Source organism: Danio rerio, chromosome 15, assembly GCF_049306965.1.
Source record: "Danio rerio strain Tuebingen ecotype United States chromosome 15, GRCz12tu, whole genome shotgun sequence".
Lineage (NCBI taxonomy): Eukaryota > Metazoa > Chordata > Actinopteri > Cypriniformes > Danionidae > Danio > Danio rerio.
Window position 1 is genome coordinate 51,955,001 of NC_133190.1, and position 23,697 is coordinate 51,978,697.

At 38.4% G+C, this 23,697-nt stretch overlaps 1 protein-coding gene and 2 long non-coding RNA genes across 6 annotated transcripts in view; 2 read left to right on the forward strand and 1 right to left on the reverse strand.

The window, feature by feature from the left end:
- lsamp (limbic system associated membrane protein) overlaps positions 1–19,702 on the reverse strand; it is a 163,815-nt gene extending 144,113 nt beyond the window's left edge. The window contains exon 1 of one of the 2 annotated variants that reach the window (XM_073923240.1): positions 18,971–19,702. In XM_073923240.1, coding sequence (XP_073779341.1) covers positions 18,971–19,124 — 154 coding nt within the window. In that variant the 5' untranslated portion in view covers positions 19,125–19,702. 2 annotated transcript variants of the gene reach the window in all.
- Positions 7,081–10,789, forward strand: LOC137487690 (uncharacterized). 3 transcript variants are annotated; one of them, XR_012391185.1, is made up of 7 exons: positions 7,081–7,156; positions 7,469–7,524; positions 8,118–8,177; positions 8,281–8,364; positions 8,890–9,004; positions 9,269–9,380; positions 10,554–10,789. It is a non-coding gene; the product is annotated as an uncharacterized lncRNA (long non-coding RNA). The 3 variants fall into 3 exon arrangements; XR_012391184.1 differs by having other exon boundaries at positions 8,284–8,364; XR_012391186.1 differs by lacking the exon at positions 8,281–8,364.
- LOC141377951 (uncharacterized) lies at positions 16,325–17,915 on the forward strand. The gene is made up of 2 exons (XR_012391165.1): positions 16,325–16,608; positions 17,159–17,915. It is a non-coding gene; the product is annotated as an uncharacterized lncRNA (long non-coding RNA).
- Positions 19,703–23,697: the final 3,995 nt, after the last annotated feature.

Consider the following 23,697-nt stretch of genomic DNA (forward strand, 5'->3'; position numbering starts at 1 on the left):
AGACGCGTTTCAGACACACTTGGCTCATTTAAAAGAGATGTCAGACTTTATCTAGATTCATTTCTTATGTCTTTAAGGCAGGTGTGCAGTGAGATTCAGCTCTTTTCGCAGACCGATGTGTGATGAACCAGCGGCAGACACTGTAAAGACACATGTCTGGCCTGAGCCCCGCCCCCTGCAGAATCATCAGCCTGTCGCCATCAATGATTGGCTCTTTTACTAGAAGGCGGGATTTCTTTGCTTAAGCAGCCATATTGATTATTGCATTATTTCTCATTCAGAACTGCACTGTCTCATCTTCTCTATTCTAAAGTCTTCTAATCACACCCCTGACTAAACATTTACTGTAAATCTGAAATGCTTGGTGTATGTTCATTTCACAAACACACACACGCACACACACACACGCACACACACACACACACACACACACACACACACACACACACACACACACACACACACACACACACACACACACACACACACACATTATAGGGAGCACATGCATTAATGCTAAGCTAACAGTTCCCTACTGATTCCCACATGATCATCTCCTTCAGTATTCACATTATCTGTTCATAACAAAACTCATTCAGTGACAGATATAAGACCTGTGAGCTGGAGGAGTCAGTCATCTGTAAACCATCCAGACGCTTCTGCTTTCCTGACAGAAATCAGCTTGAGCTTTAGCCGCCGCTGTCAGATGAGCTGCTGCTCCAATTAAACACAGCACGCTCACACACATACACACACACACACACACACACACACACACACACACACACACACACACACACACACACACTGATCAGTCATTACACACATCATACGTCTGCAGAAAACTGGCACATGGCTTCACAATTCACCAGAACCAAAATAAATAATAATTACACTGAAATTTAGCCTTTATGTAGAGCCCTGTTTCTGTTCATTAATGAATGCAGTCCCTCTTAAAATGATATCAGCATTAACACAAAGTCAATCACAGCAGAACATGTATGGGCAATAAAATACTGATTTTGTTGAAGAGTTGAGCTACAGCCTGCAGCAAAACACAGCTGGCTTTATTATTTATTATCCTCCAACAAACAGATGCAGACAGACACCAGAACCAGAATACAGCTGTACACAACTGACCCAACCAACTGACCAAACCCTGTACTGTACACAACTGACCAAACCAACTGACCAAACCCTGTACTGTACACAACTGACCAAACCAACTGACCAAACCCTGTACTGTACACAACTGACCCAACCAACTGACCAAACCCTGTACTGTACACAACTGACCAAACCAACTGACCAAACCCTGTACTGTACACAACTGACCCAACCAACTGACCAAACCCTGTACTGTACACAACTGACCAAACAACTGACCCAACCAACTGACCAAACCCTGTACTGTACACAACTGACCAAACCAACTGACCAAACCCTGTACTGTACACAACTGACCAAACCAACTGACCAAACCCTGTACTGTACACAACTGACCCAACCAACTGACCAAACCCTGTACTGTACACAACTGACCAAACCAACTGACCAAACCCTGTACTGTACACAACTGACCCAACCAACTGACCAAACCCTGTACTGTACACAACTGACCAAACAACTGACCCAACCAACTGACCAAACCCTGTACTGTACACAACTGACCAAACAACTGACCAAACAACTGACCAAACCCTGTACTGTACACAACTCACCAAACAACTGACCAAACCAACTGACCAAACCCTGTACTGTACACAACTGACCAAACCAACTGACCAAACAACTGACCAAACCCTGTACTGTACACAACTCACCAAACAACTGACCAAACCAACTGACCAAACCCTGTACTGTACACAACTGACCAAACCAACTGACCAAACCCTGTACTGTACACAACTGACCAAACAACTGACCAAACAACTGACCAAACCCTGTACTGTACACAACTCACCAAACAACTGACCAAACCCTGTACTGTACACAACTGACCAAACCAACTGACCAAACCCTGTACTGTACGCATCTGTCCATCAGTGGGTGTGTAACCTCTACAGGAGTGCTGCAGAAAGTCAATAAATGGACGGCCAAATGGAATCAGTCGCTCACAGAGCAGAACTCATTTCCTCCCCTGTTCTCTTCGGCACCCATCAAACGCAAACCCTGCATGAGCAGAATGGATAATGACTACAGCACTAAACAGCATGCAAATGCAGCCACACGACCAACTCAGTCTGCATGTGAATGTGAGAGCAACCTTAAACAGGATTATCTCTGATTATTGATTAGAGATCTTCAAATACAGCAGTCACAATGGAGAAATGTGGAGCGCGATGAATCTCGAACAGCTAAAGAAAAGACCAGTCTACAAGCACAACAAGTGCCATGTACATCCAACACACAGTATACTTATTACAGGCACGGGAGATCTGATGCTGATCAGTGAAGACTGAGAGGAACATGACCTGTGCATAATTCCCCACCGTACATCACACATGTCTAATGATCACGCTTAATCAGACCAAACTATGAGACCCAAATGTGGCACAACTATTCTTTCAGATAGTCCTGCTTACACACAGAGGTGTGTACACACACACACACACACACACACACACACACGCATGCACGCACGCACACACACAGAGTCATGTTTACGCTATTTTGTAAGTTGATTTCCACTTTAATGAAAATATTTTCTACAAACTCGATTAGTAACCCATTTGAAGAGGAGGGCATGTTTTACTAGAGTTTTTAGCACAAGGGTTCCGCCATCTTGGAATATTGCTGTGTCTGACGTCACGGGGTTGGTTCCGTTCCCTCATCTATACAGATACAGTGGCAGTAATGGACTGAACACAGAGCCGGGACAGCTTAATTTAACCCTATGTTTGATGCTGTGGACGTGGAGCTGCTGCAGATACAAGCGTCAGATGTGTGACTAACACACAAATACACATTTATTCTAGATTTCCCCTTTTAATTACTGATTGTTTGATGCATGCTGATGTATCTCTGTATTACACTGCCTGACTGAGTTTTAATAACGTCCGGTGCTGGTGTATTGGGGTCGGGCACTTTCACTACAGCTGCTCGCCTCTGCTCGTGTTCAATTCAAACTAAGATCAGCGCGGTCGTTCACAAGACAGGTTAACAATTTATACATTTATACATGTTGAGAGACCGAGTTGATCGAATCAACAAGGGAATATTTCTTGACACAATCCACACAGATGTGACTTAGGGAAGCCTGAAGTCATGTATGATTTTAATCGTTGTATTAGTCTGAATGTAAATGCCCTCATCAGGCAGCGTGAGAGAGAGAGAGAGGAGCACAGCACAGCAAACAAACTGTATTTAAAAAGAAAAGTAGAAAACACAACCATTTTAATACATCAGACACACCTCTGACGCTTGCTCTCCTTTTCAAATGGGTTATTAATAGAGTTTGTAATAAACATTTTCATTATCAAGTGGAAACCAGATTACAAAATACTGTAAACTTGACTGAGAGCTTCACTTCAGTCCATTCATGTTTTATCAGGACAGTCACTGCTCATGTACCTGCTGTTACCGCTGACCATCACTCATGAGTAACTTATGACAGCTATGCTGGAACAGTTTTTAACATTTACAGTACACATAGAAAACCTGTTTGAATGATTTATGTCATAGTTTATACTTATGATTCATTTTGCCTGCTCTTCTCTGCGTGTTTGGTTGAATAATTATATTCAGACACCCTAAATCTTACGTGACATTCAGTGTGTGAACAGCCAAGTGTGAGTTTCATTGTAGAGGGAACTGGTTCCTTGATGCGCGTATGACAATAAATGCTTTGAATCGACACATGCAAACATCATACAAAACCATCTAACGGGCAGTCACCTGATTACTGCTAACAATAATAAACTGATTTTCCAGCTTTAATCAGTACCGGTGGCTTCGCAGAAGGATAACTATCGTAATGTCATTGTAAAGGCTTGCTGTGATTTAAATGAGAGATAATTGAGTGTCTTTGGGTTCCAGAGTTTCTGTGCATCCTAATGAGCGCCCTCTTTATCCTGAGAGCAAATCAATAGCACTAATGGACATAAGCAACATCATCAATAACATTAGAAAGAAAAACCCAGAGTTACTGCCCGGCATCTCACTGCGCACAAACCACCAACACACACCGCACATTCCCCTGCTTTCCCTTAAATAAAGAAACATTAGCACAGAGCTGTGAGGCCTGTCAGCAACAGGACCTGTGTGAGAGCTTCACTGTGCATGCATGTGTGTGTGTGTGTGTGTGTGTGTGTGTGTGTGAGAGAGAAAGAGGTTAAAGGTCCTGCAAGGACACATCAGGTGCAGCTCTGCATCACTCTATAAAGCGGCCCTACAATCAACAACATCAGCTGAAGCGGCTAATCATCGGCGAAACATGGCTTACATCAGGCCAAAACACACACACACACACACACACACACACACACACACACACCTCCTCCCCCCCACACACATACATCTCCACAGAATATTCACAGTAACTGAGTCCAGCAATGCAGACGCCGGAGAAAGCAGAGAAATACACAATAAACTGAGAGAAACGTCCATCAGCAGCGCGCAGAGGAGGAACTTATCAGAGCTCTGTTTATTCCGCCATCGGCGCGCGCGTACACACACACACACACACACACACACACACACACACACACACACACACACACACACACACACACACACACACACACACACACACACACACACACACACACACACACACACACACAGAGCAGCAGTAAAGCAGAAGCTTACCTTCAAACCCGAAGAGGAGGAAGAACCCCGGGATGAAGACCGAGTGTATCCACAAGCAGCTCATTTCGTCTGATTCCGCTCGGCAGATCTGCCCCGTGCGCCTGCGTGCGTGCGCGCGCGTGTGTGTGTGTGTATGAGGAAGTGCGCGCGCGCGAGTGTGTGTGTTTTGTGCTTTGGTTCGGTTCGGTAAAGACAGTGGCTCGTGTTCGGATGCTGCAGAGCTGCTGCTGTTTCTCTGCGCTTTACTGCCATCTAACGAGGAGCTGAAGCTCATTAATGATGAAAGACACGTACAGCTCTGCCTGTCCTCACACACACACTCAAACACACTCCCATTCTCTCCAACACACACACACGACCCTCCATTATACCTCCTCCAGTCCGCTAAAACAGCATTCCTGCAGCTAAACATTAAGCATATCTGTGATGCGGATTTTCATTTAAAAGAACAGAGAGAAATGACTTACACATGTGTTAATGAACTCTCTCTAGAAGACAGGGTGTGTGTGTGCGCGTCTACAGCTCATGGAGGAGTGTGTGTGGTAAATATAGAGCAGAAAATAAACAGAGTATTGAGCATCAGCTCATGTTCACACTGCTGCTGACACTCACATTACTGAAGCGTCTCCGTTAACTACAGTTCAGCCATCCGGCAGGAGATCATCATGTTGTGCTGTTTACAGCTGGTCACGCGTGTGTGTTTCCTCATCATATGGTGATTCGGTCATGATATGGGCATGTGTAAGCACTCTCTGAAACGCACTGAAGATGGATATGAAGCCGGTCTCTCAGACTCCTCAGGAGGTGTTCTGGGATCTATTAGGTGAAACCGCACAGCTCTAAACGCTTTCTGAAACCACATGTACACTGTAAACGATTTCTGTTGTTTTCACGGTATTATACTGCATTTCTCAACAGTTGTTTACTGTATAAGCTGTGCACAGTGTGTTACTGTATATATTGCTGTTTTCACAGCATGATAATGTATTCTCAACATTTCCATACTGTGAACATGATTAACAGTATGCTACTGCAGATTTTACAATGAATTTTGGGAAAAAATCAGTTACTGTGCATCTAAATACAGTACTGCAAATGACCATGAAAAACTCTACACACACTTTATATTATTATTATTATGTTTATTTTATTTTTTGACAAAGTATTTTGTGAAGAAAAATAAACTAACCAGTTTCTTCAGACTGTTCAGTGCATAAAACTGTCCCCTGGTTTTCCATTTTTGGGTGTACTGCACCTTAATTTTATAAGGTTAACATGAAAATATTAAATCATTTTTAATCAACATAACTTTGTGCTTAACCAAAACGTAAACTGGAACAAAAGTAATTCATTCATGAAACCAAAGTCAGCTTAAATGTCAAAATGACCAGCCTGCTTTAGACGGATTCATGAGGTTAGGGCACCCGTCATCACCATGGAGTTCACAGATCTCCGCATTTTCAAAACAATATTTTAAAATACGCACCATCTCTATAAATAAACCACAGACTTGAGTTTAAAACAACTACATTCCCGCATGAAAAACGGCTAAATTTAAATTTCATAACACATTCATTATAGAGCCATCTAAGACCGGGGCAAGTCTCACATGTCTAGCCGATTATAACCTCGTTTCGCCGGACACATGAGTGATGATGGACACCCTGGAGGTCAGAATCTCCGCTATCGGCAAAGCACGCTTAAAATTTACAAATGATATCTATAAATAAACCACAGATTTGAGTTTGTAAGAACTACATTCTCGCATGAAACACTGTTAAAAATTCATTTCGTGACATATTAAACGCAATATTTATAATATTAGCTGGGCTTTCTCATCCGCCATTACCATTTGCTTGTTGATGTGAAATGAATTCTGGGAGAAAAACAAGAAAAATATTAATTCTCAAAACACTTCAAACGAACTTTATTTCTTATTGTCAAGGTCAGATATATGTAATAATCTAGCTGGTAAAGTGAATAAAAAACAATGTTACTATATTGTAATCAATATCACGTTTGCACTGGTTCGGTTCAGCACTCGAGCGACTCGTATTGAACCGAATTGAACCGTTTGCTCGGGAACTATTTGATCACACGTGTTCACAAGCACATTCAGCAATATGCAATTAGTGTATAATTAGTGTATAAATGCGTGTGGCCAAGCAGTATAACGAAATAGTAATGAATCATATACAAAAAGGAATCAATTTTAGGCGGATTCGATTCTTTACTGTTCACTAAGGAGCCGATTTATAGAACCGAACGGACACGACTCGACATGCAGGCAACGGCTCTCCTAATTTGAAATTCACCTGTCGTCTTTCATCCAGCGAATTCATCCTCGGTAAGTGTTTTAAAGTCAAATTCTGTCCGTTAAAGGATTGTTTTGTATGTATTTCTGTGTATTGTGTGTGTAATTTAAAAGAATTAACCAAGTGACATTAGTTGTAGGTTCTTATGTTATGTCACGCTATCCGTTAACAAATGGTATTTTAAACAAGAAATAACAGACGCCAGGCGGTCATTGTAGTGTTTGCGAGGTATTAGATACAGTGAGTTTAGCTTGAGTAAGTTTTTGACCATACGTTAAGTTACCTGAAAAAACATAACTTTAACTTATTGTAACTTAACTGCATTAATGAATTCTCTATTTCAGCACAACACTGAAATGAAGGCGAAGTCACCATGAAAAGTTAAACGTTTACCGTTAAGGTAAGCTCTGGTCTTCACATAATCATTTTGACTAAGCTATCATTATGGTAACATTTTTCAACTGTAAGTTAGTTATTTAAGTTAAACTAAACTCATAATGAAATGAGTCTTAACTGTTTTATTAAATGGAGCTGAAAATTAAATGCAGTTGAATTATTTTAAACTAAGGTTAATATTAACAAAATACATATTTATTGTCTATTTCTCAATAATGTTAATGAGCTTGATTTATAGTGTGTCATTAATTGTACATTTAATTTTTGGTGTTCAGGTGTACCTGAGGTGAGTGCACGTTCTGAGTACACAGATATAAGCCAAAGTCATTATCACTATATATATATATATATATATATATATATATATATATATATATATATATATATATATATATATATATATATATATATATATATATATATATATATATATATATATATATATATATCCTATTCTAAGAGAAATTGATAGGGTCAGTGAATGATTTGTGTACAAATGTATTTTAACCCCATACAGATTGGTATCGTTGTACCATAGTTTTAGATTAATTAATGTTAAGTCTTATTTTACTCTTATTATATTTATCTGTTTTTCAGCTACAGTAATTGATGTTAAAAAACTGATGCTACCAATCACTCCTCACTTGATTATTCAAGGTAATGTTGATGTCTTCCTCATTTTGATTAGATTTTGAAATGTCAAGTTGTTCACAGATTTGTTGTGAGGAGTTTCATGTAAAACCTCTTTTTCTTCTTCCAGCAGTTCCTAAGATAAAAAAATCTGGTGTTAAAACACCAGTCTTTGTTTATTAGCAATTTTACTGGGCGTATGGAACTGGAAACTGTAAGTTTAGTTCAATATGTTATTTTATGCTATTCATTTTTGTTTTAACATGGATTGCATGTTGAAGCTATCGTTTTATAGTGGGAAAATGTAAAAGATAATCACTGAATACAATGGCATAATGATTCTGCTTGTTCACAGAAGGTACTTGATTTAGTTTTCCTCAAGCGACACATCAGTGTTTATGACTATTGCTTGACACTTGAATTGAAGGGACAGTTCACCCAAAAATGAAAATAATAGCATCTTTGGCATCCTCCACTTGTTTCAAAATAGTTATATATTTATTTTGTTCCGTTGAACACAAACTCATATGTTTTAAAGAAATTTGGTTCAAATATGGATGTCAATAGTTACTGGTTACTAACATTCTTCAAAATATCTGCTTTAGTGTTTAACAGAAATTCAAACTAGTTTAAAACACGTGGAGTAAATAGTGGCAAAATAGTAAACTATTCCTTTAAATATTTTATTCTGAGACTTTTATTTATATGTGTCTTGTCTTTTGTCATATTGTCCTTCTAGCCCAAATTGTGATGGACCCGGAATGCGACACCAGTTACTCTTAAGACAAGAACCGAATAAAGCACAGATGTGGAGGGATTTGCAGCCAAACTAACTGGAGGGAAGGAACCTTTAGGTAAAATCACCTACTTTATTTAGATCTGAAGTATTTTATTTGACATAGAGATTTATTGTTTTAATTCTAATTTAAAGCAAACAAGGTTGAGCACCCCTGGTCTGAAAGCTCAAAAATGCTGTTTCCGTGATAAGGTTAAATGTAGTTCAGAAATAGATTCATTAGGATCAATGCTTAAAGTAAACATTTTCTTCTCTCTGTAGACCAAACATGTTTACTATCCCTCACGTTTTAATAAATTGTTTCTGTTTTTGTTTCTTACAGTGTGGGTGAACATACTACATGGATGTCCAACAAAGGCTGCACAAGAGCTCATTTGATAGCACATATTCTGTCCTGTCTACATCTCTGATGACCTGGAAGTGCTTCGACATCAGTGAGTAATACATCTTTATATTGTCATGCATACAGGATTTCTGTAAGCTTAGCTTTAATGTTAGTTTGTAATCAGCAGTGACTGTTTTAAAAAATTAAGTATTTAAATTATTCTCAACATTTTACTGATGCTTTGCACAGTAACGTTATGATGATTTAGTTTGAGGAAATGTCACTGGAGATGTGTTCGTATAAAAAATAAATTAATAAATAAATTGTATGAAATGACTCGATAAAATGTTTATTTGTCTCGCTGACATGCCATCACTGCTGCATATTGAAATACCGTAATACGAATTGACAGCAGAATATTACCACAAATATTTCATGAAGTAGGCTAGACTGCTCTTTAGTTCTCTACTCAACTTTAACACATTTCCTCGTGTCGCTGAGCCTCTCTGCAGATTTTGCCAAAAATGAATGCTTAGTGATTACTTTGTTTTATGCAAACCAAATACCAGTAACTTATCATTAGCATTATTTAAAAAAAATCACCCACAGCTTTCATGTTCTCTAACGCAATCTTTTCTGTAAGTTAGAAGTGGATTTATACATGTTAAAAGCCTAAAAGTATTTAATTAACATTAGTCACGTTAAATTACATTATTTTATTTATTTAATTTTAAATATGTAGCGTCTTAAAGTGAGAATGAACTGTGTTCACCCCTCTTAAATCCGTGGAAGCACTAGTTGTGTGATCATAGAATCAGATATTTGAGCTATACAGAGTCGGACATTAAGTTAAGATGAGACTTTATTTTTTACACACCTGTGTGGACACCTGACTAGCGATCTTCAAGAACAATGCCCGCTGATCTTTTCCCCATTAACGTTAGTGTAATTGTGAATTGACAACAAACTGTATTTCACCAACAAAAACAATTAAAAAACTGTTTTATATATATATATATATATATATATATATGTATATATATATGTATATATATATATATATATATATATATATATATATGTATATGTATATATATATATATATATATGTATATGTATATATATATATATATATATATATATATATATATATATATATATATATATATATATATATATATATATAAACTGCAGTGCAGTGTTTCGTTTCTGAATGAATTAAATGGTTTGAGGGATGATTAGTTTTTACTTCAGTGATTGATTTCGCTTGTCATTTTTGCAGGATCATCATCATGCTGCTGCCCTTTTTCACTGTCCCTTTCCACATCATTTGGCCTTCATCATTTCCTGTCTTGTAGCAGTATTTTCACCTGTTTTTAAAATTGTAATAATTTTTGATGCATTAATTGTTGACTGGTTTTAATGATCAATTGTTTATTAGTGTTCTGTTGCTCTGTTATATTGAATTATTGCTACTGTTTTAGCATGGTTTACACAATAAACCTTTATTGTGAAGTTAAAGTTTCAGTTTCTTTATTTTTCTTGTACGTCTTGAACAGTTAAAATAACACTTGTGCAATTTTTGAAAATTTTTTACCCATTATAAAGTAGCACTATTAAATATAATAAAATAACATTTAATAACTGTAAAATACTATACAGTAATAATGAAAGTAACGTTAAAATACCGTAGTTCTTCATGGTAAAAATGTACAATAAAATACTGTTTTCAGTTTTGCAGTATGTGCACCACTACTGTAATTAGTGTTACAGTAAAAATCAACAACAGTAAAATGATGTATTACATTTTACAGTAAATGTAATACTAATGTAATTAGTATTACAGTAATGTTACTGTTTTATGAAATACAGCAGCTACTGGATAATTGTTGCCAGTAACTTACTGTTAATTTAACAAGAAATCGTTTACAGTGTACAATTAACTCAACCCAACACGAACAAACTCGAGAGGCGCCTGCTCTGGGTTATATGAGTGTCAGACATACAAGCACAAATGCATGAGCAGCGGAGGACCACAGGCGACAATGTACATGACAATTTTACAATGTCGACTGTGTCAAAGCAGCTTCACATAGAAGATCATAGTGAGTTGAAACAGTACAGTTCAGTGTTCAGAGCTGAAGTTCAGTTCAGTGTGGTTTAATCTTCACTGCTAAGAGTCCAAACACTGAAGAGCAAATGATGAAACTCCATATGTAAAGTAATATCAGATGCAGCATTGATGACAGATGCAGCTCTCTGTGATGAGGAATAATAGCAGAAAATACAGGGCCTGGCTCATTTACAAAGACACGCTGTTCTGCTCTCATGCACACATTAATGTAAACCCTTTACAGTTCAGACTGACCAATAATTCCTCATTTTAGGTCAGTGTAAATATACAGAGAGCTTCAGCTTTTGAGTCAGAGATCTTTACAGTGTAAACTACTGAAAACACTACAGCACGCGAGTTTAGGAGCAGCGGTGACAAACGCAGCAATCGGCCCTTGAGCGGCAGCCCCTGTGATGCTGTGATATGTATATCGAAGATGTTCATCCTGAATGAAGTCTCTGACAGCAGGAGAAAGCACTGTTCTTCTGAAGGTCCCTCGAGGCGTCTCAGAGATCTGTAAAAACTGAGATGACGCACTGTAAATAATTCAAGACTCAAAGAATGGCTTCAAGGACAAACTCATTTCTATGAAGACTTACAAATATTTACGATGTTTACTTTCCTGAGAAAGCTGTGGGAGGAAGACTTCTCTCTGTTCTGCCTCATAAAGAGTTTGTGGCGTCTCACAGTGTGAATCCTCCATATTAATCGCAGCTCTCGCTTCTCTTGGTCTCAAACTCAAACCGTGTCAGAGAGAGAAAAGTGGAGATCCTCCTGAGGCGGCGGTGTTTTTGACTCTAGACAGAACCACACTCGTCTTTCAGTTGTTCCATCACTCTTGTGTGATCAGATCTGTGGTCATTTACTGATCCATCATCAGTCATTCCTCTGGACACTGACCCAGTGATGCGGACTGTACAGCAGCTCACACAGGCGATGTGCTCATTAACATAAACAGATGATTACTCTGTCAGAATGATTACTCTGTCTGTATGAACACAGTGTGTGTTTAAGGCAAATGATGTCAAGAGGAAATGACACAGACTAACAGTATGAGATCAACGACACAAACCATAGTCTGAGATTTCACCATCACTAAAAGCAGAATCTCTTTCTGTAAGCCCAAACTTGGCTGTGGCATTATGAGGCCGTTTACGCTGATCATGATATATAGCTGAGAGCGGGCGAAACGCAGAGACGGAGCTCATTTGTCATGCTGTGGATCTGCAGGAGCGTCTGCTGTTCTGTGGGATTTACCATCCAGCGCCGCAGCTCCTCAAAGCTCTGCAGATTGCTCTTTTTCTGTCTCTCTTCACATTTTTGTTAACAGACTCAGAAAGTATAGCAAAGAGTTTCGCATACTGACGCACACCTTTACAGGCTTTAAACACTAACATCAAGCTGATCATAAAAATGATCCAAACTAATCCAACGCTTACAGAACAATCTGACACCAGCCGCTCACAAAGACCTTCAGCTTCAGCACAGAACACTAAACCCGAACTGAAGTAGATGATGAAGCAGAAAGTCATTCATTCACAGCTTCATACACATCGCCAGAAGTAGAGTCAGATTTATTATGAACATGTCAGTTCATTTACAAAAAGTCCAAATGAAACTCTGGCCAGCATTAGTCTTACAGCACGAATACAACCAACCTTAAAGCAGCTTCAGGTGTCAGTGTCTTGCAGATCTACTGACCCTAATTACACACGGCGAGAGCAGGAGACGCAATACTCCATCAGCTGAGGGGAACATGTGCAGACAGCGTATCTGATCTCCACACCTGATCATTTGTGTCTGTTTCTCTCTGCACTTGCATAAAGCGCTGCAGAAATGAAGGTCACATGACTTGTCTGTGCGTTGGCGTCCTTTAAGTGACACTACAGAAAACAGGCCGTATTTTTAAGATTATTGCCGTCTGCTGCCCCTTGATGACCATGACGAGAGCAGCTCGGCGTCTGCGGGTCAGATTTGGCTAAAGCCCAGAATCAAACCTTATTTCTGTGGGACCAATTACTGTGGCTGTTTGTGGTGTGTGTGTCTTCCTCCGCAGTGTCGCTGTGCTCCTGAAACTCAAACACATCTGCGCTCTCTCAGCGGCACACAAGCGTTTCAACACATTAAGAAGAAAGACGTCACACTGAAAGCGTTGCGTTTGTTCAGGACCTCTGAGGATTCTCCCAGCACAGGTCTTTTATGTTGGTCTGGACTAATTAGAGCAGAAGAGCGTGACAGATACAACATTCTCACAGACGAGTCCAATAAAGTAAGAGTCGCTTGTGTCGGCCACAACTTTAGTGAGGCCACAAAGCAGGTCTACAGGCTTCAGATACAGCACACAGCCTCTCACAGCACCGCAGATACTGCTGTTTATCTGTTTATCTCAGACCATTACAGCTTTCTTTCTTCAGTTAAACCAGTAACCACTGACGGCTATTGTAGAAAGAGCTAATGCTACGGAAGTCAATGCCTACAGGTTTGAAACAGGTGAAGGGAGAGTAAATGATGACAGATTTGGGTGAACTGTGTCTTTAATGCAGACACCAGAAGGAAATACTGTCAGAGGGTGAACATTAGTGCATGTGCTGTAGGACAAACAGACCTGCGTATTGCAGACGTTTCTACAGGTCCTCAAATATACTGCACCTCAAATCTGTTTATTATAAAGAAACATTAACAGGGGTGTCAGCGCAGGAACTTTAACTGATTTCAGTAATTCTGCATGCTGTCATGACCTGCTAGTTCAATACAAACCATTTCAGTGAATTTAACTATTATACAGGTCAGAAACTGCCAGAGAGTATATCCACACTGAAAAAAGTAAAATAACGGCCGTTAAATTACTGGAATTTACTGTAAAATAACAGAGGTTGAATTACAGAAATTTGCCAGAAATTTAAATTTAAGGAAATTATTGTGATTTAATGTCTGGGTTAGGGTTATTTTACTGTACATTTCTGTAATTTAACAGCCGTTATTTAACGGTTTTTCCCGGTACCCCATCTGCTGGAAATGAACAGTAAAATGAGGGATTTCTTCACAGTGCAGTGAGTCTCGATGTGTAGCGGACTGAACATTCAGCTTGAGTCAGTTTTAAAGCAGCTTTACAGGAAACGCTTTGATGCTACACTGATGCTGGGCTGCTGTTTCTCTAAAGCGTTATTAAAAGCTTTCTTTTTTAACCACAGCTTTAATCAATAATTTCATAAAGATAAAGATTCGGTCCACAATTACTACACATTCTGCAAAAACTCGAGCTGAGAGAAACGCTTGTGCTTTCAAAAAGTCAGATGTGGCTTTAGGATGTGTCTGATAGGTCTTTATTCTCTAAAGCAGATAAAAAGGGACTGATCAGCTACAAGATGAAGATTTGGCAGAACATACAGGTTATAAAGTGGCATGACATCTATATGAAATGCAGAGAAATGTGTGTTGGAAAGAAAATGTCCATTCAACTTTATCCTGAACTTCATACAAAATGAGGAAACACAAATGAAAGCTGTTATTGTGGACTGAAACACTCTCACGTATATTAATGCAATGTGCAACAACAAATTTTCCAGCAGTTTCAGTCACTAAAGATTGGGGTGGGAAAACCCTTTCACTGTTACATTGCAGAAAAGCAAAAAGCAAAATGACAATGATTACATATTTGAAAGAGCAGAAGAGATGAAACAGATTAGACCTCCCCGTCTCTCCAGTCCTCAACTAAGCTGCACTCCACCCTCCAGTCCAGTAGGTGGCAGAATCTGCACCTTTACACTGTTTGCCAAACACCAGTAAACAGAAGAAGAAAGTTGTTTGCAAACGCCTCATCTTAAACCAGGCGTGTCCAAACTACGGCCCGCGGGCCATCTGCGGCCCGCAATCAGTTTTGTGGCGGCCCGCGAGGCTTTTTATAAATATCAATAGAATCTGGCCCGCTATACAAAAATGAACGTAATTCAATAAATAACCACCGGGTGTCGCTATTAAATGCATTCAATTAAGCAGCAGTTCTTGTTATGATCTATCTATCTATCTATCTATCTATCTATCTATCTATCTATCTATCTATCTATCTATCTGTCTATCTGTCTGTCTGTCTGTCTGTCTGTCTGTCTGTCTGTCTGTCTGTCTGTCTGTCTGTCTGTCTGTCTGTCTGTCTGTCTGTCTGTCTGTCTGTCTATCTATCTATCTATATACACACAGTTGAAGTCTGAATTATTAGCCCCTGTTTGATTAATTTCTTCTTTTTTTAAATATTTCCCAAATGATGTTTAACAGAGCAAGGACATTTTCACAGTATGTCTGATAATATTTTTTCTTCTGGAGAAAGACTTGTTTGTTGTATTTCGGCTAGAATAAAAGCGGTTTTAATTTTTTTATGAACCATTGTGATGTGTGTAAAATTTGGCCCGCGACAACGTTGTTTTTTTTGCATCTGGCCCTCGGCCCAAAAAGTTTGGACACCCCTGTCTTAAACCCTTCAGAAACCCTGCTGTTTCCAGCTCTCAGATAAGACCAGTGTCTGATGATCTTGTGTAAATGATTGTCTGTGCAAATGATGTGGAGTTTTGTTGATTAGTCTTTAATGAGGTTATTGGTTTGTGGAGGCTTGTGTTTATACTGTAACTCTTATATTTGTCTGAGAACATGTTAATGATGAAGGAGCATCTGTCTGGTGCAATATCACAGCTGAGCAAGAAGACAAGCAAAAGAATAAAATCCCCACATTCTCTCCATCAGCTCATCTACAGATCAGATCAGTGAAGCGAGTGATCAGCTATAACTCTCGGCCTGTTTGTTGGCTGAGTGTTAGAGAAATGATGGTGAATTCACCACAGCGCTGTGTTTAATCTGTCTCAGATACCATCAAGCAGATCTATAATCGGTCTTTGTCAGGTGACGTCACCGTCGTAAACACCGAATTGCATTATGGGACATAGCCGCCATTTGTGTTGTATCCGAGTTAACGTGAGCTGTTATGTGGCTTTAGCGTCTTTCGCAGAGTAAGTACAGTGTTACGTTCTTGTTGTGTTAAGGGTCGTAATAGTAAATCACACGATCGAAAAGGTAATAAATGATCACGACGACAGATATTTTAAATTTCCCACTCGGAAGAAAGGATATTGACGGACTGTAGCAGTAACAACAGACGCATCGGGTGTCCTGACCAGCTGCATTGAGACGCAAAATATATCTTCATTTCTCCGTTTATGCTCTTAACATTATCACAAAGGTAAGTACGAAAAAAAATTAAGTAACTTTACAACTGTCATTGCTTGAGCTTCAAATAATTTTATTAATTCAATGTAACACTTTAGTTGTGGGGGTAGAACTGCATTTAAATATTTACGAATCAACTTAGTTCGTATGGATTTAAAATTGAAAAGTATTTGATTGGAAAAATATTGTAAAATACTTTTTTACAACTTAGATTTGCTGATGTACTCACTCCCTGACAAAAAGTACATTTTCGACTGTTCTTTTTCTGAAAACAAATATAGCTTTTTGTTGAAATCATTCCCTTAAATGTTTTAAATCTCCAGACTGTAACTTCATGAAACTGCAGTTAAAAAACCCAGTTCTTTTCCACTGTAGAAAAAAATATAAATATATTGGATGACAAAGTTAATGCTTAAAAGTTCAAAATTCAATTCAGGTTTCTTATGCTCCAATATGTCATATTTTTCATAAGCATGTAGCATTATAGTACATTTATTTTTTACTTATTCTTTCTATGTGTAATATTTTTGCTGTATATATATTTCTAACTTTGTCATTGCCAGCCAAGCTGCATATGAGATGATGGAGACTGACCCAGGCTGAGCATCATCTCTACATCTGGGCCTCACAGAAACTACACAGACAGACACTGCACACTCTGCAAGACAAACTTAGAGGAGGGAAAGAAAACCAACACTGCAGTCAGCTGAAGATGTGGACGACCAACATGCTGAGAAGGAGACACTTGAGGTTGAAGATGGTGAGAGATACTGATGAGAAGACACACAACACTAAGGAGGTAGCTGAGACAAACTGAATGTAAACTGTGTATGGACGCGTGTAGAAATAAACCACCTGTTGGAGGAAAACTGACAGCTGCTGTGTGAACTTGAAGGATACAGGATGTCTGATGGATATTGTAACAAGAATGATGCTGAAGTACCAAACAGTAAAAAAAACACAAAATCTTAATAACAAGCACTGAGCCATAAACATGATACTCCCTGGTTAAGGTAAAGATGTCACATTACAGCATAGGATTGTAACTGTCAAACAAAGCAACGTTCACTTGTAGTGTAGAAGAGCTGTAGATGTCAATAAGAGTTAAAAGCCCAGGTGTATAAATGTTTTTGTGCATAATTGATACATTATTTTAAAAAATTCCTTTACATTTTTGTAACTTTGTTTTCTTTCACTGTATGTATGACTGTTTTGCTGATGTTTCATCCTGTCATATGTAAACAGTATGGGGCATTCCTCCAGAAATAACTTTTCCCTCAGTGCCTGAATAAAAATATCAATTGTATAAATGTAAATAAATAGAGGATGACTTAAAATGTGTTGTTTACTCATTTATTGTTTCTGTTCTTCACAATCACAAAACTGGTACATCAGAACCAAACACAAGGTAAGCAGTTATTACTTGAACTAAATAATCCTTTAAAGAACTGAGACAAGTGATTTTGCTTAAAGTTAAACAATAAGTCAATCAGTAGTTTGAACTAAATATTTCACCCACATATTTAAAGTCACTTACTATTTACCTGCCGTCAAGTGGTTGTAAACCTTTATGAGCTTATTTTTTCTCTTTACACTAATAAAGGTATCATAAAGAAAGCTGAAAATCTAATTGAAATTGTAGAAAAACCAACAAATACAATGGAAGTCAGTAGTTACAGGTTTTCAGCTTTTATCATAATATCTGTATTTGTGTTCAACATATCTTAATATTTGGGTGTATTATTTTATCTAATGTTTATTTTATTTAATCTTGTTCTCTATGAACTTAATGTATTTGACTAAATAAAATTAATAATAATATTTACATTTTTTGTTCTGTTGCTTTCATTCCATTTATTGTTCATATTTTTAAAATACTTTGGATACAAACATCTATCCAATAGTTTGTAAATGTAAGTATTAGATGTACCTAATGAAATAAAATAAAATAAAAATGCAATACATAATTACAAATACTTACTGTGGATTAATGATGTTCAAACTAAAACAATGTTTATTAAGACATTAATGATATACAGTATGACATGTCATTATTATCAGCAATGAGGGGTCGGCAGCAGCGCACTCCGTTGGTTTGCAGTTAATTCAAGCGGATCTATACCCTGTATGTAAGTCAGTTTTTCAAAATTACGATCCCTGGCATGTTTGTTTAGTTTATTGCGGTGCCGCGTGCTCTCGATTTTCTTGTATTTCTCCAGATTGACCTTGTTATGGCATGTATCTCTCTTGCGTTATGTGTCTCTCTCAAGTTGTCAAGCGAAGCGATACCACAAAAATGGCGCCGGTGTGACGTCACGCACAACAACCGCACGTGACTGACAAAGACCGATAGTGGAGGAACCCTTTCTGCTTACCTGGTGATGCTGACCGGCCGAGAGGAGCAGGAGAGAACACACGGACAGGTGAACCACTGAGCAAACACTGGAGGAGAAACACACAGGTGGGTGAAACAGCAGGTAGAGCTCTTCTTCTTGTTTTATTGGCGGTTTGCATTCTTAAACAGAGCATTACCGCCCCCTACTGTGAGTTGTGGGTCAGAGACTGAATTTCCTTTTCCTCTGGACTCTTCAAGGCAGAGTTCTGATCTGATTGTGTGCTTTCAGAGAGGCTGTGATTGCGGTGCAGGTCAGTGTAATCCTGCAGAGTGTACCTGCGGTGGAGTGTGATGCTGAGCATGGAAACCCTACAGGTGAAACACACCTCTGCTTTGCTTTAATCTGGATATCTTGTGTTGAGTGATTTCATTAATGAAGGAGTCTTTGCTTTCACCAGACCTGAGTGAAGTATTCCTGTTCATGTTATCAGTCTTCTCTAATGGATCTTCTGTCTGTCACTGGTGTTTTCTGTTGAGTTTATTCCCGGTCAGCTGTCATAGTAATGTCTTGATTAGCTGCTTCAGGTGTGTTGAATTAGAGTTTGCATGTAAACTGTTCTGTTCTGCTTCTGACTGACCTGTATTATGTGTGTTTCAGATGTAGAAATCCTGCTTCAGCTTGCTCTCCTCGCTTCATTTAACAGTAGTGGTGGGCAAAGTGACGCTTCATGAAACTGAAACAGTTGAAGCAAATGTGTCAAAGCTTTGAAACGTTTCGAAACTCTACAGTGACACCTAGTGGTAATTTTTTATTCATTGCTCTGGAACAGCTTCAGCAAAGAACAATTGAGCAAATTGAGGTATTTAAACCCACTTTGTAGATTTGAACCTTAAAAGTGTTATAGCAGAGCGGTCAGAGTTCCTGACTATCATGCAGGGAAACTGGATTCGAATCCAGGCAAATGCAGCTATGTTGAAATGCTCTGTTCTTGTATTGTTTTGTTTCAACATTGGTCAGACATCAGAATAAACACTATTTGTGAATAAATATGTCTTTTTTTGGTCATTAAACAGGGTTGTTGCTAGATCAGACACGGTTGTGGTCAGAAGTTGACAAGACTTATTTATACTATTAATGAAATTCCTCATTTATTGTATTTTAATACAGTCTACTCAAACGCTAAACCCAACCGTCACAGTACTGTAAAAATATGAATTATTGCTATACAGTGTTACACAAATGATGCTGTATTGATGGTGTATCCGCAGCTGTATCCTATCTAGACTACATCATAACACAGTAGCATTATTAAAATAGAGAAAATCCTGATTTTGGAGCATTTGTACAAAGCAGGATTCAAACCCAAAAGCCATTTGAAGCACAGTAACAGCATGCACATGCACGGTCCACTAGGCTATATAGGACAGAAGTTTTTTAGACCCAGTCAGTCAAATGCAGATTCGCCAGGTCTCGGAACGGTTCTGAAATTATGATGTTAAAGAGCACAATCACAGAAGGAGAGAATGAGAAATAAACACATACAGCAACAGCCTCACACCAAAGCAACTGATTTAAACACCTCCACAAACAGCATCAGCAGCTCCACTGAAAAACATTTGATAATAAACAGCGCTTTTATTTCTATATTGATTTCCAGTTTGACCTCACCATCATGGAGATCAGAGGCTGCTTTAGTTGGGCTCTTGATCCTTTACTCTTCTATCTTATTGTTCCTGAAACTCATCAGCTATGGCAACAAAGGCAATGAGAAGCTTTATGTAAATAATTGTTACAGATATAATTGCTAGTAATCTATAACTTAAATAAAACAATTGCAGGTTTATGTGACGTGGTTTGGGGCATTAAGAAAGTTTCCCATGGAGAGTCAACAAACAAGAATTAATTCAAATTAATTAATATAGTTTCATACGCAAAACCTTGAGAGCTCAAGAAGCACATTTAAAGGTTCAGGACACCCTGGAGAACTTTTTTAAAAATATTAATAGATGTGTGTGTGTTGAGCATCAGTTAAGACGATGTGATGTTAGCACCTGTCAGCTTTAATTGTGGGGAAAACTGGATAATTTTGAGCTTTTGTCATCTATTTTCAGCTTCCGGGTTTAAAATGATTTTTGGGGTGGATCGAAATTGGCGACGTAGCACAGTACTGCAAGTGCAATGATGACGCGTCGGTTTCTCATTATTATTCATAGCGGAGTTTTCTTATCCTATGAGAAGAGCCGGCTGCTTAATTATTCATGAGAGCACGTGCTTTCAGAAGGCAGACCTGCCAGTTTCAAGCAAGCTGTGAAACACAGACCAACGGCACGCAGTAGCCGTTCATGAAGGCTCGTATGTGTTTGTTTCCATGATCCACGGGGTTTGTTGCATGTTTTTTTCCCCGCGATCTTGTCAGGGCTGATACAGAAAAGCTGTGTGTGTGCTGCCAGCATTTTTGTCGGGAGAGCAGTACGAGAATTGAAGAATGGCGGACGTTGACTTTTATCAGGAGTTCGTTCACATTCAGACACATCACTGTGCTGCTGTGTTTGCCTAAATCCCCTATATTACCAGCAGGACTAATGGTTAAAATAGACAGGTCAGGAGACCTGCTGCACTGAGTCTGCATTCAGATCTATAAATTAGACCCGGGGATCGAGGGAGAATCCTCATTTATAGGGTTTACATGAACACACTTATCTTTATAATGATATTAATTGTGGTTATGTGTATATAAAATTATGAATAACAAATGTAGCAGGGCATTAAATTACTGTTTATTCCTTTGCATTTTAACTTTGTGAACTATAAACTCATGCGTCTCCTCGCGGTTTGTGTCTCATTTTCTGAGCCGACTGTCAACAACAGTTGTTTGCTCCCATCTCCCCTGCTGGCCACGCCCACTCCTGCCCTGTGCTCGCGGAGCTCCGCCCATTAATCATGCATCTTTTGAAAAAAATCTGAAGTAGACTTTAACCAAAAGTGAGGGGAGTCATGACCCTTTAAGACACAAAGACATCAAGAATCAAGATATGAACCTCAACCACGGTTACTAAAATTAAAAAGCTGCATGATTCATCCATGCCACAATGCATGCTGGGTACATAGTACAAAACTCCCAGCATGCATTGCAGCATAAATAAAATAAGCCGCTTAAAGTTCTCGAAATGTCTTTCTGTGCCTTTATTGTGTGCTGTTCTTGGCGGTCATATTTCAGTAGAGTGTTTTGTGTTGTTCTGGGTTGATTTTCTTTTGTTTTCGTTTGTCACCATTGTTGTAATTGAAAGGCTGATTCTTGATAAGATGATCTTTTATGTGAAGCTTTGACCCAATCTACATTGTAAAAGCACTATATAAATAAAGGGGAATTGAATAACCTCATTACATTTATTCTTAAATTTCCTTTAGGCTTCTCATGCCATACAAATTGTGTGATCAACACAACGATTTATGGCTACCTAAATAAATCTAGTGTTAAAATAAGCAGCTGAAGAAGCCAACTAAAGCAGACGCTGACCTCCATCATGGTGACCAACTGAACAACAGCAACTCCATGAAGAGTTTTGTCCACAAGACAGAAAAGTCCGAGCTCAGTAATGAGTGAAACTCCACTCATTTAAGTTGTTTAATGATCTCTGCTGAGATCTTCAGAAAGAACATTTATATTGTCTAATTATTTAGTACTATTATTTTTATCTAGTTTTATTTTCAGTTGATGTCATCTTTGGTTTTGGCTGTAACTTGAGTTTTTCTTTCCTTTAGTGAATCTGCTTACTCCACAGCTGCCGGTCTTGTCCTGCAAAATCAAGAAGAAAAAAAAAACTAAACAAACAAACAAACAAACACCATTGTGGAGGATAAGTGTCTGTGTTCAAGTCCACGATGAACTGAGAGTATTTGCAACATATAAGAGATTGAAAAAATGCAATGAAATATTTCAGAAAGTTGTTCAGCACATGTATGCAGCACCCTACCACCAATATTATCTGGGCCCGGGGTTTTTTTTTTTAGTATTAGTTCTCTGAAAGAGGTCTTTGACCTGAGTCCTACTAATGTTTACGGATTTACTACATGACAGGTGTTGTTTTAAAATGTCATTTTCTGACTTAAAATCGACCTTAAGCAAAACGTATTTAATTCCTCAGCAAACTCTCTCACAGAACTAAAACCCTTTAAATTGTATTCAATGCCTGCTCTATCTTCTTTACTCCCAGCTATTGTGTTCTAACCTTGCCAGGCTGATCTTAAATTTTTGCTGCTGGTCTGTTTCTGTATTTTCTATTTCTCTATTTTATTATGTACATTGTTTGTACACTGTTAAATCATGCTAATCAAAACACACAACTGAGATGTGTATGTGTTATCATATCATTGACATGACCACTTCAGCACTATCAGCTCCAATAAACTGCATGAATCAGTTTGTCTTAAATAAACATTAATCTGTATAAACTGAATTACCACACTAAATCAGCTGTACTCCTCATAAACGGTAACCTCACAGAAATATTTTTGATCAGTAATGACAGTTTATTTGCTCAACACTTATTCTACACAATATACCGATTAAAATGCAGAAAAAATTAAACCAAAACATGAAAAAACGGCCGAGATATAAAGGATTAAACCTGACCGAAAGCACACTCAGCTGAGGACACACAGGATTGGTCGAAAAACACGAATACTAATGAGTCATTTGCATATGGTCTATTCTCTAATAAAACACGATTTTAAAGGGCTTCATAAGCTTAAATATGATAATCAAA